Genomic DNA, 22983 nt, shown 5'->3' on the forward strand with positions numbered 1-22983 from the left:
ACTTAATTTTTCAGCCTTGGGTGTTGCCAATTTGTATAAAAGGATCCTGCTGACAGTATTTATTGTAATAGATTGACTAAACCTAAAATATAATGAGCAAAAGCTGCACATCATTATTTAAAGTTGTTCCACAGCTTGTTTCCTCTTATTGATTTACCACTTTGCCGTTTGATAGAACCATTTATTTCACCTAAACTTTTACATCTAGTTGAAAGGAAGATGTTGGATTGAAAATAATACTTACATAATAATTACAGTAATTAGACCTCAAACTAAATTGCATAGACATTTCAAGATAATTACCACACAAGACACACACAAGAACTTACCTGTCTTTGCGGTTGCCCAGTGTCAGTTTTCAGTGTCATGTGGCGTTGCATGACCCAGTCATGCTTAAAAGGGGTCTCCCCGCACCTCCCCCTCTCCCACCATCCCCACCTTTTGACATGAACACCATGTGCACCCGGCTGCCACGGGTGGTGGGGGTTGGCACCGGCTGCCTCCAGACCTGCAGGAGGTTGTTTTGTGGAGCGCTGATGAGTCACTGTGCCAGCGTGGCATCACAGATGCCTTGCTAATGCCTGCCTCTACAGATCCCTCTGCCTTAATATGTTTTCTTGGTGAGAATTTTAATTAAATTCTAATAAAGCCAATACCTTTGTATGATCAAGAGGATTTTATTTTCTCTCTGTGTTAGTGTGTGGTACAGTTTCATTGTATCACTACCGCAAATAAGGGAACGCACTATAGCAGTTGGGTAATTGCAGTGTTACCTACTTGTCTGTTTTTTGTTGTTGTGAGTGTAACTCCCATCCCATTCTTCACAGCTATGCAGAAAGCATCCTTCATGGATTTAACCTCTATTATATGTCTTATTTTGCCATTCATGGCTGCAGGACAACATTGGATTTCTTTGCATCTTCTATGCTCTCGTATTGATTTTCAATCAAGCTTGAATTATTTTGGCATGAGGTCAATTGCACAAGTGCCTGATGTCACAGCGTTTGACCATCATCTCTCTACCTTTCTCTCACATCCTGTTGTTCATATTGGCCCGTTTTGGCAGCTTTCGATCTATTTTTGACTTGTTTTTCTTTTTCCCTTTCTCCAGCATACACATGAAAAACATGTGTGCTAGTCTGTCTATGTGTGTGAGAGACAGACGAGTACACATGATGAATAATGCATGGTGTGGTTTCCTGGTCAGTGAGGCAGACGGCGGGGACGGTGAGCTGCCCATCAGGCCCCTTTTTTTCCATCGTGTACTGTAGTTAAACAAACCACGAGTGCAGAAGGCAGCCCCATATTTTAGATTACTGTGGCTTTATAGCTGCAGACAAGATGTGTCCCTGTTCTGTCATAACTCTGGCACAAGCTCAACAGCATGACCAGTTTGACCAGTATCCTTAGAAGTAATATTTAATACACATACAGTATGTATGTTTACTATATGAGAAATATGTGCCCAAATGGGGCTTTTTAAAGACTTTTGTTTTTTGCCTCAATTTTGGTAGATACAGTGGAGAGAGAAGTGGAGAGAGTTAGCGAGTCGAGGTATGACGTATAGCACAGGGTCCGTAGTTCCTTCTATTGCTATCAATAACAATGCATGCATCAGGCAGCTCTTACTGGTAAGAATTATTAAGGCTACATACTGTTGATGAAGATTCTCAGTCATCCAGGTCATCATACGTAGAGAAGATTGAAGCAAGGCGTCTGGACTTGTATAGTTTTCTTGAAAACGTCTAAGGCTACATACTATATTTCAGTCACCCCATGGTGCATGAACATCATTGATTTATAACACGGTTTGTATAAACAGGAAGTGTCGTGACTGCTGCTTGGTTTGTTCATCAGTTTTGATAAACATTGACAAAATAATGTAATGGATTTACCCCTCAAAAGCATACTGCTGTCCCCACTGTCCCCTCTGCCTGGCTCTTTCAGATACTCTACTAGTTTTCCAAAAATTGTCAATAATTCCCTTTGGGATATCTGTTGCTAGCATTGTTGACATATTGGCCTATGTTGAGCGTGTGAAAGGAGGGCAGGGTTTCTGTAAGGTCAATTCCATGTGTGCCTTGAAATGTGCATTTTTTGGGATATTGACACAAACATGAGTGAAGACCAAAGAAAAAAAACAACTAGCTATGTGTAAGATTTAAGGTGTAATTTTATTATGGGTCAAATGATGGTCACGTCTCATTTTTCTGTGCTACTGTGAATAGCATGGTAACATGCAGTGCAGTACAAGTAAGTAATATGGTCTCAAATGGTGCAAAAGCTAGAAACTTAAAGTACAGTATAAAGCGTCACGATACTGTTGGATAGAAGAAAATCAGGAAGAACCTGCAGTGCTATCATCCATCCGTTTTTTTGAAGAGCATTTCAGTCTTTGGTGCACCTGAAGCCTCAAGTGGCCATTTGAGGAACTGTAGTTTTTGGCTCCCCTGTTGTCATCACTTCTCATGACCTAAAGCTGTTGCTTGGTTATAAGCCCATCAGTATGTATATTCTCTTTTCAGATGATTGGACCTTTGGCTGAAAACTGCACACTTCACAAAGACACTGTATGACTTTAAAGCACCCAGTCAATTTGCTAAATGTATAAATTGAGGTGTGACCTTGGTATTCACCCCACAGGCATAATGCCTGGAAAGAGTAGTTGCGGGTACTGACCATAAATTTAGTGTCTAACAATTGCCCATCTGAACTAATTGGTGTCGCGGGTGGACTTCAGCTTTTGGTTTTGCAGCAGTTTGCTAGTAAAAAACCGCTCAGACTGTTTGTGTGTATTGGTTTCACTGTTGGCTGCTTTTGTTCCTTGAAAGTAGTCAATTATAGCCTGAAGGTGAACAGAGTGGCCCACATAAATGCATTCACACCATCGCAGCGACGGAGAGATAGATGGGCCTGAATGGAGATGGAGAGATGAGAGGAAGGGAGAAACCTGCTCACTGCTTTATCGCCTCAACTCGTTTACGAGGGCGACCTTGTGTTTAACGTGTGTGTGTGATGGAATTGCAACTTCACCATCCACCCTGATAAGCATAACCTGCAAACAGTGCAAAGACGTAGGCACAAGCTGTACTTGGGGACCAGCTGAATCCTCTTAGCTTTTTCCTCTACATGAAGGGCACTGCAGTATTTCTTCCACATCAACACATCATGGGTGCGTTTGCTTCCACCAAAGCAAACGCACCCATGCACTGTACTTTCTCACAGTAAACCTACTTTTGTATTTATCCCTCTTTTTCACACTACGATAACATTTCAACTGCTTTTCTTCTTGCACATCATGTGGGTCAAAGTATAGGACACGGGACATTGGTGTGTGTGCTTACACTCAGACAAACACATTCTTAAATTATTGCTAAACTTAAGGCCAGTTGACTGAAAAAGTTTTACAAGGGATTGCAGCAGCAGGAGGAGGAGGAGAAAAGACCTCTGTTGTCTTTGTTTGCCCTTTTCTCCGCTTATACTCTTGCAGTCCCTCTCACTTAAAAGGAAAATGGCCAAACTACATATTGAATTCAGGTCTGGCTCTGAATACTGACGGCAGATAGCCACTGGCTGTGTCAATAGACACACCATTACTCGTCTTATTATTTGGCTTATTTTCTTCTTTTGGCTCTTACTTAAACTTCCTTTCTGCTTGTGTGGTGTTCTTTTTGTGTGCAGCTTGTTTCAGTTTCTCATTTTGTTCCACCTGTCTATGCAGTGCAGTGTGATATAGACAAGGAAGACAAAAGTTAACAATTTATAATAAGAGTTAGGGACAAAACACAACACAGCCTGAATGTGTGACAGATTTTGTTCTTTTTATAACAAAGAGGTTATACAAGTACTCTCATCTTGCTGAAAGGTTGACTTCTATGCAAGGAATTTGTAGAATAAGTGGGAGATTAAAGCACCTATTTGCAGGGTCAAGTGAGCTTTGAGAAGTTTTTTTTTTTTTTATTCTCCATGAGTCGTCTTCGGTCAGGCGATTCTCCTTCATCTCTTGCTCTGCGTTATGAAGCAGCTTTATGTTTATTGCTTATTTCATAATTTGCTGTTATTGTTGTCCCTGTCAGTGGCATTTTATCATCCTCGCTAAATTATTGCTGTTGCATGCTGCACATGTACTCACACCTCCATTCTCCTTCTTGTGTCCTCCGTTACTCAAACATACACCCCCTTATTCCCCATATTAAAGGGTAAAAGTATAATAACAATTGCTCTTAATACTGTACAGTTCTAGAAAAGATAGACATTTGTGTCCTTCATCACATGACCGTTAAATCTCTGAGCCAGCGTGAGAAATAGCTCTAGACGTCACTGCTTTATTGATGCTCGGATTGATCCTATTTTGTTGATGACTATGACACAACAGTGAAACATATTGATGGTTTTGACGAACAAATGCACATCCATCTCTCTTTGTGTCATACATCAAATATAGAGTAGATACAATGCAGCCGCATATTGATGTTATTTATGTTGCAGTCAACTCTACTTATAGCATCTTACAACCTGGTATATCTCTGTTGGGGTTATGAAGAGAAATCATTTTCTTTGTAATTACAAGAAGGAGGTGTGTATGTGCGTTTGTACCAGCAACTGCAGAGCACATACCAGCCTCTCAGTGCTAATGGTTCCCTTGACAACACAGCAGTTGTTACATATTGATATTGTCTTGGCTCTAGGGTTAAAGCACATACCACAAGGACATAGGCACACACACACTGAAGTCACCGGTCATCATCCACAGTTAGTCCCTGCTTTTTTTTTATTTGTACTTTTTTAAGCTTTTTCTGTGATGGCAGGAATGGTTGGCAAGCCAAACACAAACACACCATCTTCTATATGCATGTCTCTTTGTTTCATGTCAGTCCACTGTCACTCGCTCGCTTATTGAGTTGTCAACGCATTGCCCCGGTTGTGTAGAGGGCACACCTTTGGCGATATCGCTACACCTTCCTAGACCTCCCTTTTTTTCTTTTGCTGGCCTGCTCACCTTTTCGTCAGCTTTCATAAAACTCATTTTCTGTAAGTGCACCTGACATGAGGAGGACTATAGCTTCAAAGATCTGAATAAATAATCACCAAATAAGGGGCAAAAGGAGGAGAGATTCAAAGTAATAATCCTTCTGCAGCTTACTCCAGCATAACGTCCTCACACCTGCACCCTTATCCCCATCTCAGCATCTCCTTCCATCTCCCTCCTCTCTCGTTCCATTTCTTTATATCTCTTTCCAACAAGAAAGAGGCTATCTTAGTGGCTGTGTCAGCGATCGGCATCTTTTCCCCTCTCCCCCCCTCCCTCTTTTTTTCCTATCTTTCCCAGAGGACAGTCGGGGGCATAAAGCGAAGAACAAGCCTTGCAAAAACTATTCAAAAAACGAATGGGGATTGGGCTCCCAGCTTTGAATTCAGACAGATAAAGCTAATGGCAGAAGTGGGCGACAGGCAGGAAGTGGTGTGTATGTGTGCACAAGCATAGCTTCAATTGAGGCCAGCTATAGAAATATAGTTTCTTTAAACCCCTTTGCTGGCCGAGTCTCTCTCTCTCTCTCTCTCTCTCTCAATGTGCAGGGAATGCAGGCAGGGGAAGTTCCAAGAATGGCTGGCCAGGGCACTGCAGTCTATGAAAAAATGCTTTCGTTGCCAGTTGAATCTATTTTGAAGTGAGGATGTTTACTGTTGTTCATTTATGTGGTGGCAAATAATCTTTGTGTGTTGGGCTGCTTATCTGTATATTTAAGAAGGATTTCATTAATGTCAGTGGGAGAAACGTGTAGTTACAGGAGCATAATGCATATTATATATTAATGTACACATAACACATTTAGATAAAAATTACTAAAATTCCATTACTGCCAATTGGACCTGGATCTGATAAATACTAGTGATGACTTAAATTACTCCGTGCCTAATTTCCCCACCAGAAACAAAAAGTGTTTTCTTATATACAAAAGAAGCTGGAGTTAAGAATTAGATAGAGAATCCTGTTCCACTTTGTTTCCTATAGAATTTTTTAATGTCATAATGCTCCATCATAAGTTTAAATAACCAAAAGACTAACAACTTTCTGTTTTAATAGCCTCTTCAGCTCAGACCAGTGCAAGCTGTAGTTGTCAGGAGCTACACTCTTTTTAGCAACATGGCCTCTGGTGTTTCTATAGTGCTGACATTTAGCACTATAGTCTGACACACTCGTAGACGACCACTAATTTCCACATGCATTTTTACATTGCCTCTCCATATTTTGTCTGCCACCTCTTTGCAACTTGTTTGCCACTTTTGGCTGATGATTGACACTCAAACGCACACATGCATTCACACAAATTCACACACACAGAGTTATTATCTCCTGGAACAATACTAATAGATGCATGTACTGCTGTGAGCAAACAGTTTGTGCCACTGCTGCCAACAGTGTGGGAGGGTGAACGCTTGCCAAGTCTCTTCTACCCTGAGCCTCCTCTATTTCTCCTTTCCTCTCTCCCCAATCATAAACCCTAACCTTTCTTTGTCTGCCATTTCTGTGTTTTATTTTTTTCCTGCCGTTTGCTCTGCCTGCTTTTCTCATAAGCGGCGCCACATCCTCCTCTTCACCTTCTCTTAGCATTAAATTCCCATCACAGGAGTCCTCCTGTATACGCTCTGCTTTTTAATATAACCACTACATGTTCACACTGTCTTTTCTTTCTGATTTGTGGCACCAGGATCTAATGTTTACACTCTCACATCCCTAACTATGGCTCACAACTTGGTTTGAAGTCATTTTTACTCTGACAACAAAGTATAATTGATGGACAAGCACAAGTCTGCATGCACATATCCGTCTTTGATGTGTCTGGTGTGTTTAATTAGCTGGAGTGAGGGACAACAGAGTGGTGAGGGGTAGAAGAGCAGTTTAACTGGCTGTCTAATTATCGGCTCCCCCGTTGGGTACGTACTCTTATATCAGCCAGCCTGACGAGGTCACGCTCAGCTTGGGGCAAACACAGTGCCTCTGATTCACCTGTTGGGAAGTTCTTGGTTCTGAAACACCTCACATGGCCCTGACAACAATTAGTCCATTTCCACGGCAGGAACCTGTGGACCGTTGAATGACCTTTGCACATGATCTGACCACAGAAAGATTCCCTGTGGTACCTGTTTGGTGGAAGAGAGAAGTTCTCTCACTTGTTTTTTTTTAACATTCTTTTCCCTTCTGGTTTACCTCAAAGGGCAAGTAAAAGAAGAAGTGACGATATAGAATGAAAAAAGTGACTGGTGGACCAGTGTGGAGAAAGGCTTTGTTGTTCTTAATGTTGTATTACATCTCTTTGTGGCCCCAGAGGATTCTGCACCCCACTGGAACCACGAAGGCTGAGTTTCTGCAACAAAAAACACCTGATTGGTTGGTTGGTTGGTTCTGATGCAGAAACTTATTTGGCTCTTTTAGCATGGCCTGGACCCTTTTGGAACACTTGGAAGTTTTTCGAGGAAAGAAAAACCTGTTAACTGGGTGCAATGTGGATTGGTAAAACACACAATCTCTGTTGAACTCCAGTTAAACTCAACGGGTAAACCGAATTCTGGTAGATCCTACACTTCACTTTAACTACAGAGAGTATGATTAGGTTTCTGCAGTGGAAAATGCCTGTGTCTGTTCATCAGAGCTGCACTGCTGACAAGGCACTATTGCAGACCTACTGTCACAGTAATGGTGAGCTTTTCTGGCTCAATTAAAGTCAGTCCAATTCATTCCTTCTCACTTGGCTGAATTAACTACAGTTCTTAAGGCTGAAGCTATCCCAAGTGGAATTCCAGAAGATCTTGCAAACTTACACTTTAATGTTGACATTAATAAGCAGCTCCTGGATTTAAATGGTCCTTGCTGCCTGGCATATGCTTTGATCGGTTTTTATGCAAAGGTGGCATAGTTTGCTGGCCCAGGCTCACTCCTTTCACAAGCAGTTTCCCCTGCAGTCACACAGCTGTATTGCAGCTGTTGTTACAGAGGGCTGAATCTCATCCTATGATGTGACACCCAAAACCGCTGAATGTTTCCCCACTGCAGAGCACTTGTCTTCCTCTTTTCCTCTATACAGAAGCCAGAATTAAAATGGAAAAATGAATGAGTTGTTTACGCCCTTCTCTAAAGAAAAAGAACAGAATTTCAAGGAGGTGCTTATGGTGGGAAGAGAGAGGGAACGTTTTTGCAATCAATTAAAACCTGAAGTGTCTGGATCCTGTGCCTTTCTCTTTTGACTCTGCATGTTTCTTTTACTTAGATGAGGTTCTTAAAGCTTGTGAGGTTTGAAAAAAAAGCTCACTGCCTATAATCCAATGAGGCTAAAGTTATCCACTGCAAATAGAGGTTTTCTATTGATTTGTTTGATCTTTAAAGATCACTACTGACCCAACTATACACACATTTAAACACACATGCACACAGGCAGTCTGCTGCAGCGAATAATTTTGCCACCGCATGAAAAGTACGTTTTCTACCCGTGGATGCTCGCCGCAGCTTGTCAGAGCTTTCATCTTGAAGTTGCTTTCATTCGCCATTCTCTGCTCAGCAGTGCACATTTTCTCAGCATGTTTTTGACATTAGTGCACTGCTTGTCATCTTCAAGTCCATATCGGTGTAAATTCATGATCCTACAGTTACTACAGAAAGAGCACTGAGCTCTTCTTAAAATGCCAGATAGGTGCGTCTTATCTGCAATCCTATGTTCTGTGCTCCCCTTTCTTTCCCATCTGTAGTGCCCTTTGTCTAGCTCACCTTTTCTTTCCCACTTCGTTATCTACGCACCCTCTTCTATATGACACCACTGTCCCCTGACATACTAATTCAGGATGATATAGATAATACATTGTCCTCACTTTCCACTTCAGTTAATTTTTTTTCTCTTGTCCATTCATTTTCTCACCGACTCCTGTCTTCTGTCTTGAGCTATTCAGGAGGCCATTTTGTAACCCCACAATCAAGAAAATATCCACACCCTGATACATTCACTGTCATCCCTGAATGCTCCCTGTAACCCCCCAAACTTGCCCTGCTTGCTGCATGGAACATCAGTCTGCTGGTTTGTCCTCATTTCTCTCCTCGAGATTTCCTTATCAGCGCACTGTGTGCATAGGCTTTTAGTGCCATGGAAACTACAAGAATGGTCAGTAAAATCACATCAGTGCTTCTGCAGTACTGCAGTTTCTGGGAAAATGCTTGAATAGCAGAGGAAATTATATGAAGTAAAGGACATAGACAGGACAGCAGCATCTCACTTGGCTTTAAGTTACTATACCAAAGGCAGGGATGTTATTTTAGACTGATATTTTCAGAAGAGCACACAAAATATAGACATCTTAAATTTATATGCCATGCTTGTCAGAACACTTGCCTTCAATTTAATCCCAGGAGCTAGTATATATTTTGCTTCTAAATACATAGAAATAGCGTTTCAGATTGAAAAGATGATGTAAAGAAACACTTTGTCCACAAAAGATGACATTTTAACTGTGTAGCTTTGTCAACTTGCTATCAGTGTGTTTCTGTATGTCTGTGTTTGTGAGTGGGTGACTGAGGGCTGATCTTGAGCACTGTATCCTTGGTGATGCTGTCTGTGAACATGATTTCTCTCTGGGATGTAAATCTCAACAAAAGCAGTGAAATTAACGGTCAGCAGCTTTATTTTGTTTTTTTTTGCTCTGTCTGTGTGTGCATGTGTTCCTTTACTGTCTTTATTTGTGTTGCACAAAAAAACCCTCAACATACTCCAGTTCACATATGTCTCAGTCCCCTGTTTGCTGCTCTCAGTGGACATGATTTACTGCACACACACACCGTGGCCTCAACCATTGGACAGGATCATAAAAGTAAGACTTTATCTTCTCTGGCTGCTAAGAAAACACAGGGATGTTTTTCACCCACCAAAAGGGCAATAAACTCTGTCTCACAGGGAGTAACACACTTGAGCAGTTCTCCGCATGGCAAAAATAGCTTGCACAAACCCACCTGCCACTCAGTCTCAGTTTTAGCAGCAGAATCTGTGTGAGTCTGACCACAGTATACATATTTAAGTGTGTCGGCATGCATCTATTCAACGCTACAGGCTCGGCGGCACCGGGCTCATTGCCAAGAGTATACTGTGAGGAAAATTTTTCTTCAGCCACCGTTGACCTCAATAACAACAAATCATTCCACCAGCTGGTCACTGAATATGGCTATCTGCATCGATTTTCACACGGTCAAGAGTCAGATGCACCAGCAAACATCCTCCAGTCCACCAACATCACCTTCTGGACATGATTTTAACAACTCAAAGTACATTTATTTGTATATAATATAATTTCAGTTTTAACTGCATTGTTTATTTAATCATTAAAAAAAAAAATAATTGCGGGGTGAACTGTCCCTTTTAATAAACAAATTTGTCTTTATTCTGTACATCTGTTCTTGTCCTTGTGGTGTGCCATCTCCACCTTTTGACACTACCGCCCCTCCCCTCTGCAAAGTCCCTCTATTTGACATTAGGCCTGAACAAGTCTCTGGCCCTGACTCATGTTGAGTCACAAGGCAGCATGCTCACAGGCCTGCTTAGAATAGCCTCCTCTCTGCTCCACTAGCACAGAGTCCAGGACTCACACACAAAATCCCACCGTCAGTACATCCCTTGCTTAAAACTAGAGGTGCAAAATGTCGGCAGTTACTATAATCAGTCATTAGAAGATTGTAATTATGCATGCACAATTTGCAGGCTTTTCTGAAAATTCATTTAATGTAAATTAATGTAAAATTATAGAAGACACCGATCGAGACATCGACAGGCACTTTGGAGGTAGAAGGAACAAAGATGTACTGTAGAAAGTAAACATTGCTGTTACCATATTGGGAACCTGGCTGATACATGCCAATGCCTATTGGTCTAGGTCATTTTAATGGAATAACATTTTATTATAAGCATCTTCTGTTCGGCTGTGCACAGTAATTAGCATGACTGGGGAAAAAAAAAACAAATTAAGAGATTGCATCAAATTAATTGGTTTTCAAAATGTCCTTTTAAGTTAAAAATCAGCTCATTTCTTAAATTGAATGTGGAGAGCGAGTATAATGCTTGTTTTTTTCCCTTTTTTTGTTGCTGCTGGTTTAAGAGATTTGACCCTACACACCGAAAGTATGCACATGCCACGTGCAGCACTGTGTCGTCCCAACAATTCCATTTGCATTGACCTCTTGATCCTCTCATCCCTGCCTGCTGTTTTTATATTTGCCGGTCTCCCTTGCTCAAACACCCCCAGTGTTCCAGTCCATTTCTCATATCAGCACTTCTTATCTGCCACTATAACCCCCCCTCCCACTCCACCCCTCCACCAACACGCACACACAGACACACACACATACACAAGGCACACCACCGACACCACACGCCTTGTGATGCAGTCTAGGCCATTCACCAATCATGCTAGACACTATGACAGCCAAGCTATATATCCCCTATTCCATCTGTAGCTGGCACTCTTGCATCACATTTGCTCTGCTCACTCCTTTTCCATGTGCCTTTGCTCCTGCTTCTTTTCACTCTCCCTGTATTGCTTTTTTTTCTTTTGATAGCTCTAACTCTTCTTTTTCTCATTTTCATTTTTACTTTAATCAAAGTCTTTCTTTGTTGTTTTTTGTATCTTTTCTTCTTCCTTAATTAGCCTCCCTCTTCAGCTCTTGCTGATGTTTTCTATTTCTTTCTTGTCTCTGTGAAATGCTTCAATAACAAACTCTGCCACATTCCCCTATTTCCCCCTCGCCGGTTTTATCCAACTTTCTACTTTCCAGTAATCCTTTATGCTTTACATCCTGTCCTTAATCTCAGTTTCTATCTTTTGCGTCCTTTAGCTCCTAACCTTTCCAACCTTTTTTCCCCCCTCCCCAGGCTCTCTGAGCTGTGGTTAAATAGGTTCATCTTGCCTTGCTTCCTCTTTTAAATGACCTCATGATTGTTAATGAAGCACATAGACAGAAAAATGACATGGAGGAAGATCAGATGGGGAGAAGTGTTTCCCATGGAGATGGGCCCTTTAGCTGGCTGGGAAAATGATTGGCTGATTGATGACCCTGTAGCCATTTTGACCGATTAGTATGACAGAGCCTTTTATAGCACAGTGCAGCCTAATATGTGACCACATAGCACAACATGGTGTTCATACAGTTACAATCAATCTAACCCTGTGACACTATTCATTTGGAAACATACTTTTGTCATGTTAGGTATTGTTAAGAATCTGCTGTCTGAGTTTGCCTGTAGCTCTGCTATCTATCTTGCTTTGATGTAGCCAAACACACACCCACAAAACCTAAAGTAGCTGGCACAAGAACTGCACACATGGCCAATACAAACAGACTTGCATGTCTCATCTATCAAGCTCGTTCTTGCACCTGCAGAAAAATTCTCAATATTTAAAATGCAGACTGAGTCATCAACAGACAAGAAAGGGAGGACGGTGCGGAGGGCTATAGCTGATTTGATCATGTCTGATTTTTGTCTTTTATCAAAGTGACCAGTTTTCACAGACCTCACACACTGCAGTATGTTATTTATATCTCAATCATATGTTAATAGAGGGATAATGACAAGGCACTGATGCAGTTCTCACTTCTTGGTGTGTAACCCACACATATCTAGACATAGGATTGTCTTATGTAGAGAAGATTGAAGCAAGGCGTCTGGACTTGTAGAGTTTTCTTGAAGACGTTTCGCTGCTCATCCAAGCAGGTTCATCAGTTCTGTCTGATTGTCTTATGCGTTTCTCTAGCCCTCATCATGTTTCCACGCTGGATGTGCATAAGGTTGCCCCCAGTGTGATGCAACAGTAGTTTCTCCTATCCACCCCTTGTAATGTACAACATTTGAAGACATTTAAATTATACATTTACTACAAACATTTTCTCACTACAACAGGAGATGCTCAAATGAAAAAACACAAACCACTTCTCACTCCTTAGCAACCCTTTCAAAACTACATTTCTCACACCATGTCTCATCTTTTCGCCAATTTATCATGGCTGGACTCTAAGCATTACAAACATACATCACTCTCTTCTGTCAGCCTCTACTGTCTGTTAAGCACATCATATTTCCTTAGCTAGACTGTCCTCTGTCTTTTTACTTGCACTGCATGAGATGTCAAATCGCTAAATGATGTAGACACAAAATCTTGGATTTTCTTTTTGTGGCCCTTGCAGGTAACCAGCTCCTTATTTGCCGAACATCCCACTTTGCCTGCTTTTACATACCCATGAGTGTACATTTGATAAAGTCCTGTATCTGAGGCTAATTATTCAGTTTATTCATTATCCTTGTAGTTATTAGCTTTTTAGGCGTTAATGAGTATCTTTCTGGTTTGGGGGATTATTGTTGACACAGCTTTCACGTTTGTCGTGTTCTCTGGGTTGTGTTTCACCCACATGTTGCCCATTCCAAAATTGCTTCTCTGTTCACTGCTTGTGCTCCCAGGGTAGTTCACACCAACTTTCTTTCTTTTAAATAAACCAAGCTTCAAATACTGTCCTCAATATGATAATTAAATAAGAGAACGGCAATAGCACTTCTTAGACTTCAAAATAAACACGTCTAGCTGCTACAGGTAAGGTTTACCTCAGTGTATGTTGTACGTTATCCCTTTTTGTTACTCAGAACTGTGAGGCTGTATTATGATTGAGAGGGGTGATATTGTCAAGGATGAAAAATGCACAGTTAACGGCAAGACCCAAATGCATTTGTCACCATAAAAAAGCCCCCATAGTGATTGATGAAAGCCCAACAGCTGGAAATGTAATGAAAAGTGAAATGAGGATCTATATTTTTTGGCAAAGTGCAAGACAGTCTGATCACCCAAACAGCATTTCACCATAATTTATCACCTTTTTTCCACTCATTAGAAACATGATTAATAACACCTGCTTACAATGTAAAATTGAGCAGGGTAACACACTCGGCTTGCATTCTTCAAAAGCACAAATTCTATTAACATTAGCTATACTTGTCTGTGGATATGGTGCAGTTTCATTTTAAAGCTTAAGATTTAGATTAAGCACACGCTTTTGATCAGCCACACATTGATGGAGCACCACCGCAGTGACTGCTGATATAAAATGAGAGCTATGAGAAACTCTTCTTTTACATGTAAAAAAATTTAAGGTGTTGACAGTTTCTTTAAAAGAAAAAATAAAACATCCACTTCTGCAGTGTGATCCACTCTGTCTGAGTCATTCAGCACACTTAGGGTTAAAGTATAGCTGCAGCATCTTGCTGCAGTGTCTAAAGCATCGTTGGCTGATCGTTACAGTATACGCCAGGAGAAGGGGGGGAAAAACATCTCTCTCTAATACTTCCTTTTTCTTCCAAAAATCCTTTTTATTGCATTTATAACATTTGGCACAGTACAAATTCTTGGTGCTTTTACAAGATAAACCTGTAAAGATCGACACTGACCTTTTTTTTCGGTTTTTGTTAAAGAAAGTCTTCTCTGTATAAATATTTTTTTCTTATCACTGCATTCTCTGTAGCACGGTGTAAAAATCACACAGAATGCCCCTTTTTAAAACAAGACTACCCTCATTTGTCAAAGTCAAGACAGCATCTTAAACAACTCATCATTTTAAATAGAAGTTACAAGTTAGAAAATAGTTTCAATTTCTTTTTAATATATGTTTCTCTATCACCAACCCATGGTAGTTTCAGTTTGTCCATATATATATTTATTTATAAGCATGTACAACAAGAAATCATCAGTCTTTTAAAGTTTGCACTCTGTACAAAAAAAGTAGTTCCTGTCCTTTTTTCGTTGTGCATTCTATTGCATGATTTTAATGAAGAAAGGAAAAGGGGGGGAGTGGCAAGGGAGGGTGGGAGTCAGGGGCCTAAGGAAAGTAGTAAAACCTTCTGGGGGGGCCTTTTCAAATTTGAGTCTCCTGGACCTTCTCCTTGGTGTGAGTTTTTATGACAAAGGGCTCAGCCATTGCTGTGATGGTGCTGGGCAAGGTTCGAGGCAAAGAATTCCCAACATTGTTTTCTGTCCATTTAGCCCCATGACCAGTTGGTTTATAGGTGTTATATTTGGGCTTTAGAGTGTTGTAGTCCACTTTGTGGGGGCTGTAGTCCAGTTTGTGTGGACTGTAATCAAGTTTCGGTCTCTGAGTGTGTGGACTAAAGTCAGACTTGAAGGCGCTGTAATCCACTTTGTGGGGGCTGAAGTCTGTCTTGAAGGCGCTGTAATCAGTTGCAGTCTTATGGGGAGTGTAATGGTCCTTGGTTTTGTACATACTGTCTGTTTTGGATCTCTGGGCACTGTAGTCTGTTTTGGACTTAGGCTGAGTGCTATAGTCAGGCTTAAACGGACTGTAATCAGGTTTAGGTCTTGGGTGAGTCCCAAAGTCAGGCTTGAATGGACTGTATTCAGCTTTAGGTTTATGTTGTATGTTGTAGTCCGATTTTAGTGGGCTGTAGTCATGTTTAGGTTTCGGTTGGGTGTTGTAGTCTCGTTTGAATGGACTGAAGTCAGTTTTCTGCCTTGGATGAGTACTGTAATCTGGCTTGAAGGGGCTGTAGTCTGATTTAATTTTCGGGTGTGTGCCAAAGTCTGGTTTGAAAGGACTGTATTCTGCTTTAGGTTTGTGAGTGATGTAGTCCTGTCTGAATGGGCTATAGTCAGGCTTTGGTCTGTGAAGGCTAAAATCTGGCGTTGATCTGTGAGTGCTGTAATCTGGCATGGATTTGTGGCTGCTGAAGTCCATATTTGGTTTATATGTGGTATACTCAGCCTTCGGCTTGTGTAGAGTGAAATCAGGCTGGGGTTTGTATTCAGCCTTGGGTTTGTGAAAGCTGTAGTCAGTCTTGTGGCTGATAAAGTCCAGTTTGTGTATGCTGTTATGGTCCCGGATTTCAGGCAATGTGAGAGCTGACTCTTGGGCTGCAGATGCTGGTGGTGGAAGATCCTCCTCATCCACCTGGATAATCTCAACAGTGCGGGCAGCTGCAACTGTACTCCTCTGCTGGTGGCGCTTTCTTAATTTGTAGAATGCAATGAGCATGACAGCAGCCAGCAGTGTCACTGCCACAAAGCAACCAATTATGATCTTTGTGGTTTTCATCACTTCATCCAGGCTAGGGCCAGACTTGCCTGGCTTGCTAGTGGCACCTTGGATTCCTGGCAAGACAGATGGCTTAGCTGCACCTGATGAACTGTCAGTGTTTTGCAGCAGCACAGTTGGTGTGGAGATGAAGACTGGCTGAAACACAGAAGGAGAGGCTGTTGTAGTTGTTGTTCCTAGGCCAACTCCTCCTCCTCCTCCTCCTGCAACCCCAGCACCTGCAGCAGTGGTTGTTGTAGTTTTAGGTTTGGGCATCTCAGTGGTTGGCCCCAAGACCTCCACTGTCACTGTGGTAAAGTAACTCAGGTTAGATGTGTTAAGCTCAGCTGCACTCACGTTGAGGTAGGCTGAAGCATTGGAGTTCCCAGCTGCATTGGACACCATGCAGGTGTAAGTGCCTGTATCTGCTGCCAGGACATTTGAGAAATTAAGTGTACCATCATTGAGGACTGATATTCTTGGGTTGCCCGAGGCATGTGTCAGGATAGTTCCGTTGGGTAGGAGCCAGCGCACTGAAGACATTGGGGCTGTACGGCAACGAAGTTCAGCCACTCGCCCTGCTGAAATGTTCAAGTCCCTTGGTGCATCAGCAATGAATGGTGCAGAACACTGGGTTGCAGCGCCCTCACCTCTGTCCACCTCAACTAGCTGTCGCCCTCTCATGGTGGCAGGTGAGTGACAGCGTCCACAGCAAGTTGAGTTAGTAGGGATGTACTCCCTTAGCCAGCGTGCTAACCATACAGAATCACAGCCACAGTTCCAGGGGTTATGGTGAAGGTGGAGCTCCACCAGGTACCTGAGCGGGGAGAACAGATCATGTGGCACAGCGCTCAGATTATTATGGGCAAGATTAAGCTCCACCAATGAAGAAAGGTCATCAAAAGCATTGCGCTCTATTACTGTAATTTGTGAGTTCATCACCCAGAGCTTTTTCAGTGAGCGTAGACCTTTGAAAGAGCTTGGCCTTATCTCTGGAAAGTAGTTTTCCGAAATCTCCAGCTCCTCCAGTCCTTTGAGGGGGCTTAGGTTTGGCATGTCACCCCTTATGTTGCACATCCCCAGATTGAGGTACTTGAGGTTTTGTAGGCCCTCAAAAGCTCCTTCTGAGATGTACTCCAGTTTCCTTAACTCTCCTAGATCCAGTCGCATCAGTGAGGGCACCCGGTTGAAGGCGTAAGAGGGAATACTCTCAATGGGGTTGTTCCTCAGCCATAGTTCTCTTAGTTTAGACAGGTACTCAAAGGCCCCACTGGGCACCACTGTCAACCGGTTGTCAAACAGCTCCAATGTGTTGAGGCTGGTAAGTCCATTGAACGCGCCCACCTCAATCTGCCGTATGGCATTTCGCCCAAGCTGGAGCACCTCAAGGTGGTGCAGATGGCGGAAGGAGTCAGCCTGCACCGCCTCAATGGCGTTTTCCATTAGATTGAGGTGTCGCGTGTTGGCAGGAATCCCAGGGGGTACACGGGTGAGGCCACGACGGGTGCACACCACTTTCCCCTGCTGATTACTGCAGGAACACTGCGGTGGACAGCCCTGGGGTCCTTGAGACACCACCTCCCCCGCCAAGGCCAGGGAGGCGCTGCTCCACGCTTGCGCCATCAGGAAGACTACACAGAGCAGGGCGGCTTTCCTGGCACGATGCACAGCTACCCGCCCCAGGAGACTCATGATGTGGCACGTTCATAATTCAGCATCATCTGGGGGGGAGGATGGGGATGTTTGGGGGTGGTGTTTGGGGGGGTTTAAGGACAGGGAAAGTATCTGGTTGGCTGGTAGTAGTGTTAAGGGAACCAGAGTAAAGAGGTTAAGGGAACTGAAGAGGATAAGGGGGTAACATGGATTTGGGTGCTTGCTAAGGGACAAGAGGACTTGACCTATCCGCAGTTAAGAAGTGCTTTTATTTCCATGAACTGTGCTCAGGGGCAGAAGGAGAAGGGAGGGTGGAGAGGGCTGGCTTTTCTGTAACATGTGTATGAGAAGGACATGATGGTAAATTAAAGAACCAAAAACCGTATTACAAGACAGAGGGGGAGGGTAAGGTGTTACAAATTGATGCAAAGAGGGTTTGAAACACTAGACACCTACCTCAAGTTATTATTACAGGTCCTTGAACTCAGATATATAGCTTCCCTCCTTTTTGCAATCAAAAAGAGCTGTGGGATTCGCATCAGATGTATTTATATCCAAGCAGCAAAGAAAACATTTTATATTTGCCCTGTCAAAACAGGTATCAATGCCAAAGAGCTTAACCAAGATGAGCCCTTTTGTAAATCCATACATCCAAAGAGAAAGGTTCGAAGGCCCTTTGTGAGTGTTTTTTTTTCTCCCTTTCCTTGCTGATTAGTAGGAAAAAAAGACTGTAGATAGGAATCCAGTCAGGCTCCCAAAGCAGCAGTGCTCCCTTGCCCGTTTCTTGCTGTCGGCTCCTCTTCTCTTGCTTGTCCTTGGAATCCGACAGTTGATCCCCCTGCTAGACACCTTACCCAGGTCTCCATAGTACAGCAACCACAGGAACACACACGCACAATTTTTTTGTGCACTAAAAACCCAAAGGCAAAAAGGAGGGAGGTAGGTGCGGGTGGGATTGGAGATGGTTGAATGAAAATTCCACAGTCCTTTCCAATGTTCTTTGCCTTTTGTTTGCAGTGGTTAGAAGGGGAGGTTGACAAGCTGTAGAAAAAACAGACCCCCTCCTCTCTCTGTATTCCTCTGTTCACTTTTTAGTAGTCAATCAGTTGGTCGGTTGGTCAGTCTGACAGCCCTTCTCTCTCTCTGACACTCTTTTCCGTGCTCCCCCTCTCAATGTGGCGTCGTGTCCACTTGATTTTTCTTAATTTTTTTTTCTGTCCTCCGGGAGAGCCTGGCAGGGGTTGAAAAGGCTAGGCGACACTCACTGCCTTCATTAGCTTCTTCTTCCTCTTAACTAGCCACACGCTTCAGCCTCGGCAGCCGCGGCAGCAACAGCAGCGATCGCAAACGTGCACACACCATCCCTGCGAAGCACACAGCAGCAGTAGCCAGCACACACAGCAGCAGCTGCAGCCTGCCTCCCCTGCACTTCCCAATAATCCGTCAATTTCTTCAGAGGGGGAGTGGGGTGGGGGATGGAAGGGGGTGCTGGGAGGAGTGGGGGTATTGTAGCTGGGTTGATTGAGGTGGGTTAGAGGGAGGAGGGGTGGTACACAGTTTCTCCGTCCTCTCTTTGGCTTGTTTCTTCTTGTTTCCAGTTCTTTTTTTTCTCCTCCTCTTCTTATGGTGATCAGCACCCCCTCGCTAATGCAGCGTCCAACTGGGGAGAGAAGGCAAGCGCTGGGCAAGCACGGCTTACAGGCGTGACGTTAACAGTAGCGTCGATGTGGAAAGGATCCGTTGTAGCAGCAAAAGAGAGAGCGTGCGCTGTCTCTCTCTCGCACTCCTTTTCCTCTCTCTCCCTGTCTCTCTTTCAAACACACACACACACACACCCTCTCTCTCTCTCCCTCTCTCTCTCTCTCTCTCTCTCTCCCTCTCCCTCTCTCTCTTACACACACTCTCTCTGCCTCCCTCCCGCTCTCTGCAGTGTCCTGAGGTACTTGGGTGAGCTCAAAGCACTCAGACCTTTTTAGAGATCTACCTCTTCAAAAACCAGTTTGCTCCTGCTGTCCTCCGCTCTCTTCTTTTTTAATGCTCATAGTCTCTTGTTCTGTGGCTTTCTGGAGCTTTATGTGGCTTAGGGGAATAGACAGACTGTCCAAGCAAGAGGCAGAGATGGACATGGGCATCCCACAGCAACCAAATTTTAACCCAGTCCTACCCAGTAATAATCCAGCCATTCCAAAGAGTCTGGCGAAGCTTTCCAGCATTGCTGTGGTGGCAAAGGCAGACAGATGGAACACTGTTTCACTCACTCTCTGGCTTCCTCTCTTTCATGATGCTCTCTAGCTTTATTTTCCTCTATCTGTCTTTTGCTCGCTCACTCTTTTTTTGCTTTGTCCTTTCGTGGAAAATAGAGGAACATGAATGGACTGCTGACGCATCCTGCTCGAAGCAGTGCTTTGGTTTGATGCAGTGTGTTATGTGCATTAACTCCCCCCTTCCTCCATCCCACCCACCCACCCACCCACTCACTCCACCCTCACCCTCTTCACTGTCTTTCCTCCTCCTCTCACCATTTGTCCGTCACTGTGTCACTCGCTTCTTCTCAGTCTTGCTCTCTCTTTTTACAATTACATTTTTGTAACCAAATTATTGGATTTAATTTCTTACTGTGCAGTGCAGTGGAATGTAAAGTTTAGATTGTAAGAACTGGGTTACTTTTATACCTCACAGTACGTTAAACGGACAGAAATGGAAATATAGAGGTGTAGCTTTACTAAAACTACTGGGTAAAAAAGTGCAATACAGGATATAATATTAACTCTCCTACCCTTCCTCATGTGTGCCCTTGAAAGTAGATAGAGCACTCTAAACAGGCAGGCCTTAACCCTCAATTTGAGCACAAACTGTCGCTCCAGGAAGCACACAGCCATAAAGGTCATGTTAAAGAAGGCAAACAGGAGAAAACGAGGCATGCTTTACCTTCTTGCCACAGAAAAAGTGGCAAAACAAATGTGCCCTGCTGTCCCATCAACCCGCTTTGTCAAATGATTTGTACAAGCCTCATGTCCATTAAACTAGGTAGCAGTGTGGGTAATTGATAGTTGGTAAAGGTAGCTTTGACAGTGCTGTTAGGTGAGTGTATGTGTTTGCGTCTGAGCTAGAGAGTAAGCGTGTGAAAGGGGGAGACAAAGAGGGAGGAGAGAAAGCACACCAGCTAGAAAAGGTCACTCTGCCTGTAGCGCAGTACGTTATTCCCACTGGCACAGGAGTATAGAGCCAACTCCTATATTATACACACACATACACACAGACTTTCTCCTTGACTTCACTGCAGTTGAATATGAATAGACTTCAATGAAGCAATGAACATGTAACAGTGAGGTAGGGACCACAGGACTATAGGGGTGATGTTTCTGTGTTTTGAAATAAAAGGCAGTTTCATTTTTTTTCTTCAGGGATTCTATAGGATCACAGCAACACAAGGCCAAAAGTGGCATCTCAACTCACAGGCTGCACTCTCGAGGGATACATTCTGCATAGGTGTGGTCTTAAGACTACAGAAGTTTAAGGCATAGAGCTTAGTGGGACCAGTTGGATTCTGAATTCACCCATTGGATGGGCCAGCCTTGTTGCAAAAACAAGCTGCAAGTGATAAATATGCTTCTCAAAGCATTAGCCACATTGGGATATGGCTTTTAGGCCACATGAAGGCTGGTTATCTGTAGTTATCAATGACAAAAGTGCTTTTCCTGTGGCAGGTAGTGGCATGTGCACATGTGCACTGCATTGTAGGTGTGGTGTACCACCAGTTGATGAACAAGTGACCCAGAATGGGTTCAGGTTGAGTTTTACCCACCCAACACAGCAATCTTCGACTACATCTTACCAGAATCGTGCACTGACCCGTAACATGACCAGTGCTGCAAGGGCAGCTCTCTCCTCTTGGCACGCATCCTGTCCATTTCTCTCTTTGCTGTCTTCTGTTCTCACTCTGTTTTTTGCCTTTCAGTGGACGCTCTGCTTTCTCGCAACTGATGGAGTCGTGGCCTGCCAATTTCTGTAATGCTCCACTGACCAAAAGTGGTTGACCCTTTGCGTTATAGTTTGATCCTGGCCCTGGATGACCAAAGAGTCCTGATAGTTGGCCAAACTCTCGTCACGACAAGGTTTTCCCAAGGTTGACATCAGCAAAGAGAGAATAAGATGAGACGTTTTTAAGCTAGTGGCCCTTTTATTAGTGCCAAGTCACTTTGAATTTAGCAGCTTAGGTGGAGCTGAAATTGCAAACCTGGCTAAACTGTTTAATTCGGAGTGTCTTTTATAGTTTGGGTTACACACTATATCCATAGCCATTATTTAGGTCAAATATTGGTCCCATATGTTCACAACTGTTTTGACAAGAAGAGTGTTGTCAGCCCTTACCTTCAGGACTTGCTGACTGATGACGGCTTGATGAGCTGTCAGATATGTGGGACCTTCATACTGTCATGCCAGGCCCATTCGCCTGCTATATGACCCCTGCCCTCAGAGGTCTGTGTGGCCAACCCCTGCACCAGGCCAGGAGGGCAGTGGGTGTAGTTTGGGGGTGCTGCACGACCTACTTTGATGTGGCCTGTCCGCCAGCATGTTCGAGGGGTATATGCAGTCAGTACAGAACCCATCCCCTGGGGTGAGCGCTAGCATAACTGGGCTGAGGCCAGTCACATGTAGGTCAGCAGCCTGTGTCTGTTAGCTTGTGTGCGTGTCAGTAGTTCCATTTGGATGAGTGGCCTGCAGTATGGTATAGCAGCACTGACAATCGGATTAGAGAAATGTACAGTTGAATGATAGAGGCAATGACATTATCATTAGATCTGTCAACGCCAGGATCAAGGCTTTACAGTATAGGGCCTTTCAGTAATCCACATATAGCTGTCTATATGTGTGTGTAAGAGAGACTGAGACATTTATCTTAAGGAGACAAGAGGCACACTATTTTTGGGGCTTGTTTCATGCTTCGAGAGCCATTACACATTTTCTGCGTTTGTGTGTGAGCGAGGATGTCCTCTAACTATCCAGTAATGTCCCAGTGGTGTATTTCCTACCAGTGCCCATCCTGGCACAATGTTATCTTAAACCAGTTTTTCAAGGCCACCTTCCTGTACGTAAACATATACACACAGACAAACTGAATTCTGTGATGCTGACCTTGAGGTAGAGGACCGGCTACTAGACAGTTCCTTTCCCATTTTCATTTCAGTTTCCAAGAATTAATTCTGTTGGAGATTATATATAACACACACACA

General features: G+C 43.3%; 2 protein-coding genes across 3 annotated transcripts in view; one reads left to right on the forward strand and one right to left on the reverse strand.

Moving 5' to 3' along the window:
- snd1 (staphylococcal nuclease and tudor domain containing 1) overlaps positions 1 to 22983 on the forward strand; it is a 161903-nt gene that overhangs the window by 59010 nt on the left and 79910 nt on the right. The window lies entirely within an intron of this gene.
- On the reverse strand, positions 14568 to 18328 carry LOC114446652 (leucine-rich repeat-containing protein 4-like). Of its 2 annotated transcripts, XM_028422347.1 has the most exons (3): positions 16328 to 18328; positions 15895 to 16255; positions 14568 to 15087 (listed from the first exon to the last, which is right to left on the reverse strand). In XM_028422347.1, the coding sequence occupies exons 1-3, from the start codon at positions 17786 to 17788 to the stop codon at positions 14924 to 14926; spliced, it is 1986 nt and encodes a 661-aa protein (XP_028278148.1). In that variant the 5' UTR covers positions 17789 to 18328; the 3' UTR covers positions 14568 to 14923. The 2 variants fall into 2 exon arrangements, with proteins under 2 accessions (XP_028278148.1, XP_028278139.1); XM_028422338.1 differs by having other exon boundaries at positions 14568 to 18328.

This window comes from Parambassis ranga, chromosome 2, assembly GCF_900634625.1.
Source record: "Parambassis ranga chromosome 2, fParRan2.1, whole genome shotgun sequence".
NCBI lineage: Eukaryota > Metazoa > Chordata > Actinopteri > Ambassidae > Parambassis > Parambassis ranga.

Bases quoted from the DNA above. Each gene is read 5' to 3' on its own strand.
- LOC114446652 (XM_028422338.1), bottom strand. From the start codon at position 17,788: ATGAGTCTCCTGGGGCGGGTAGCTGTGCATCGTGCCAGGAAAGCCGCC.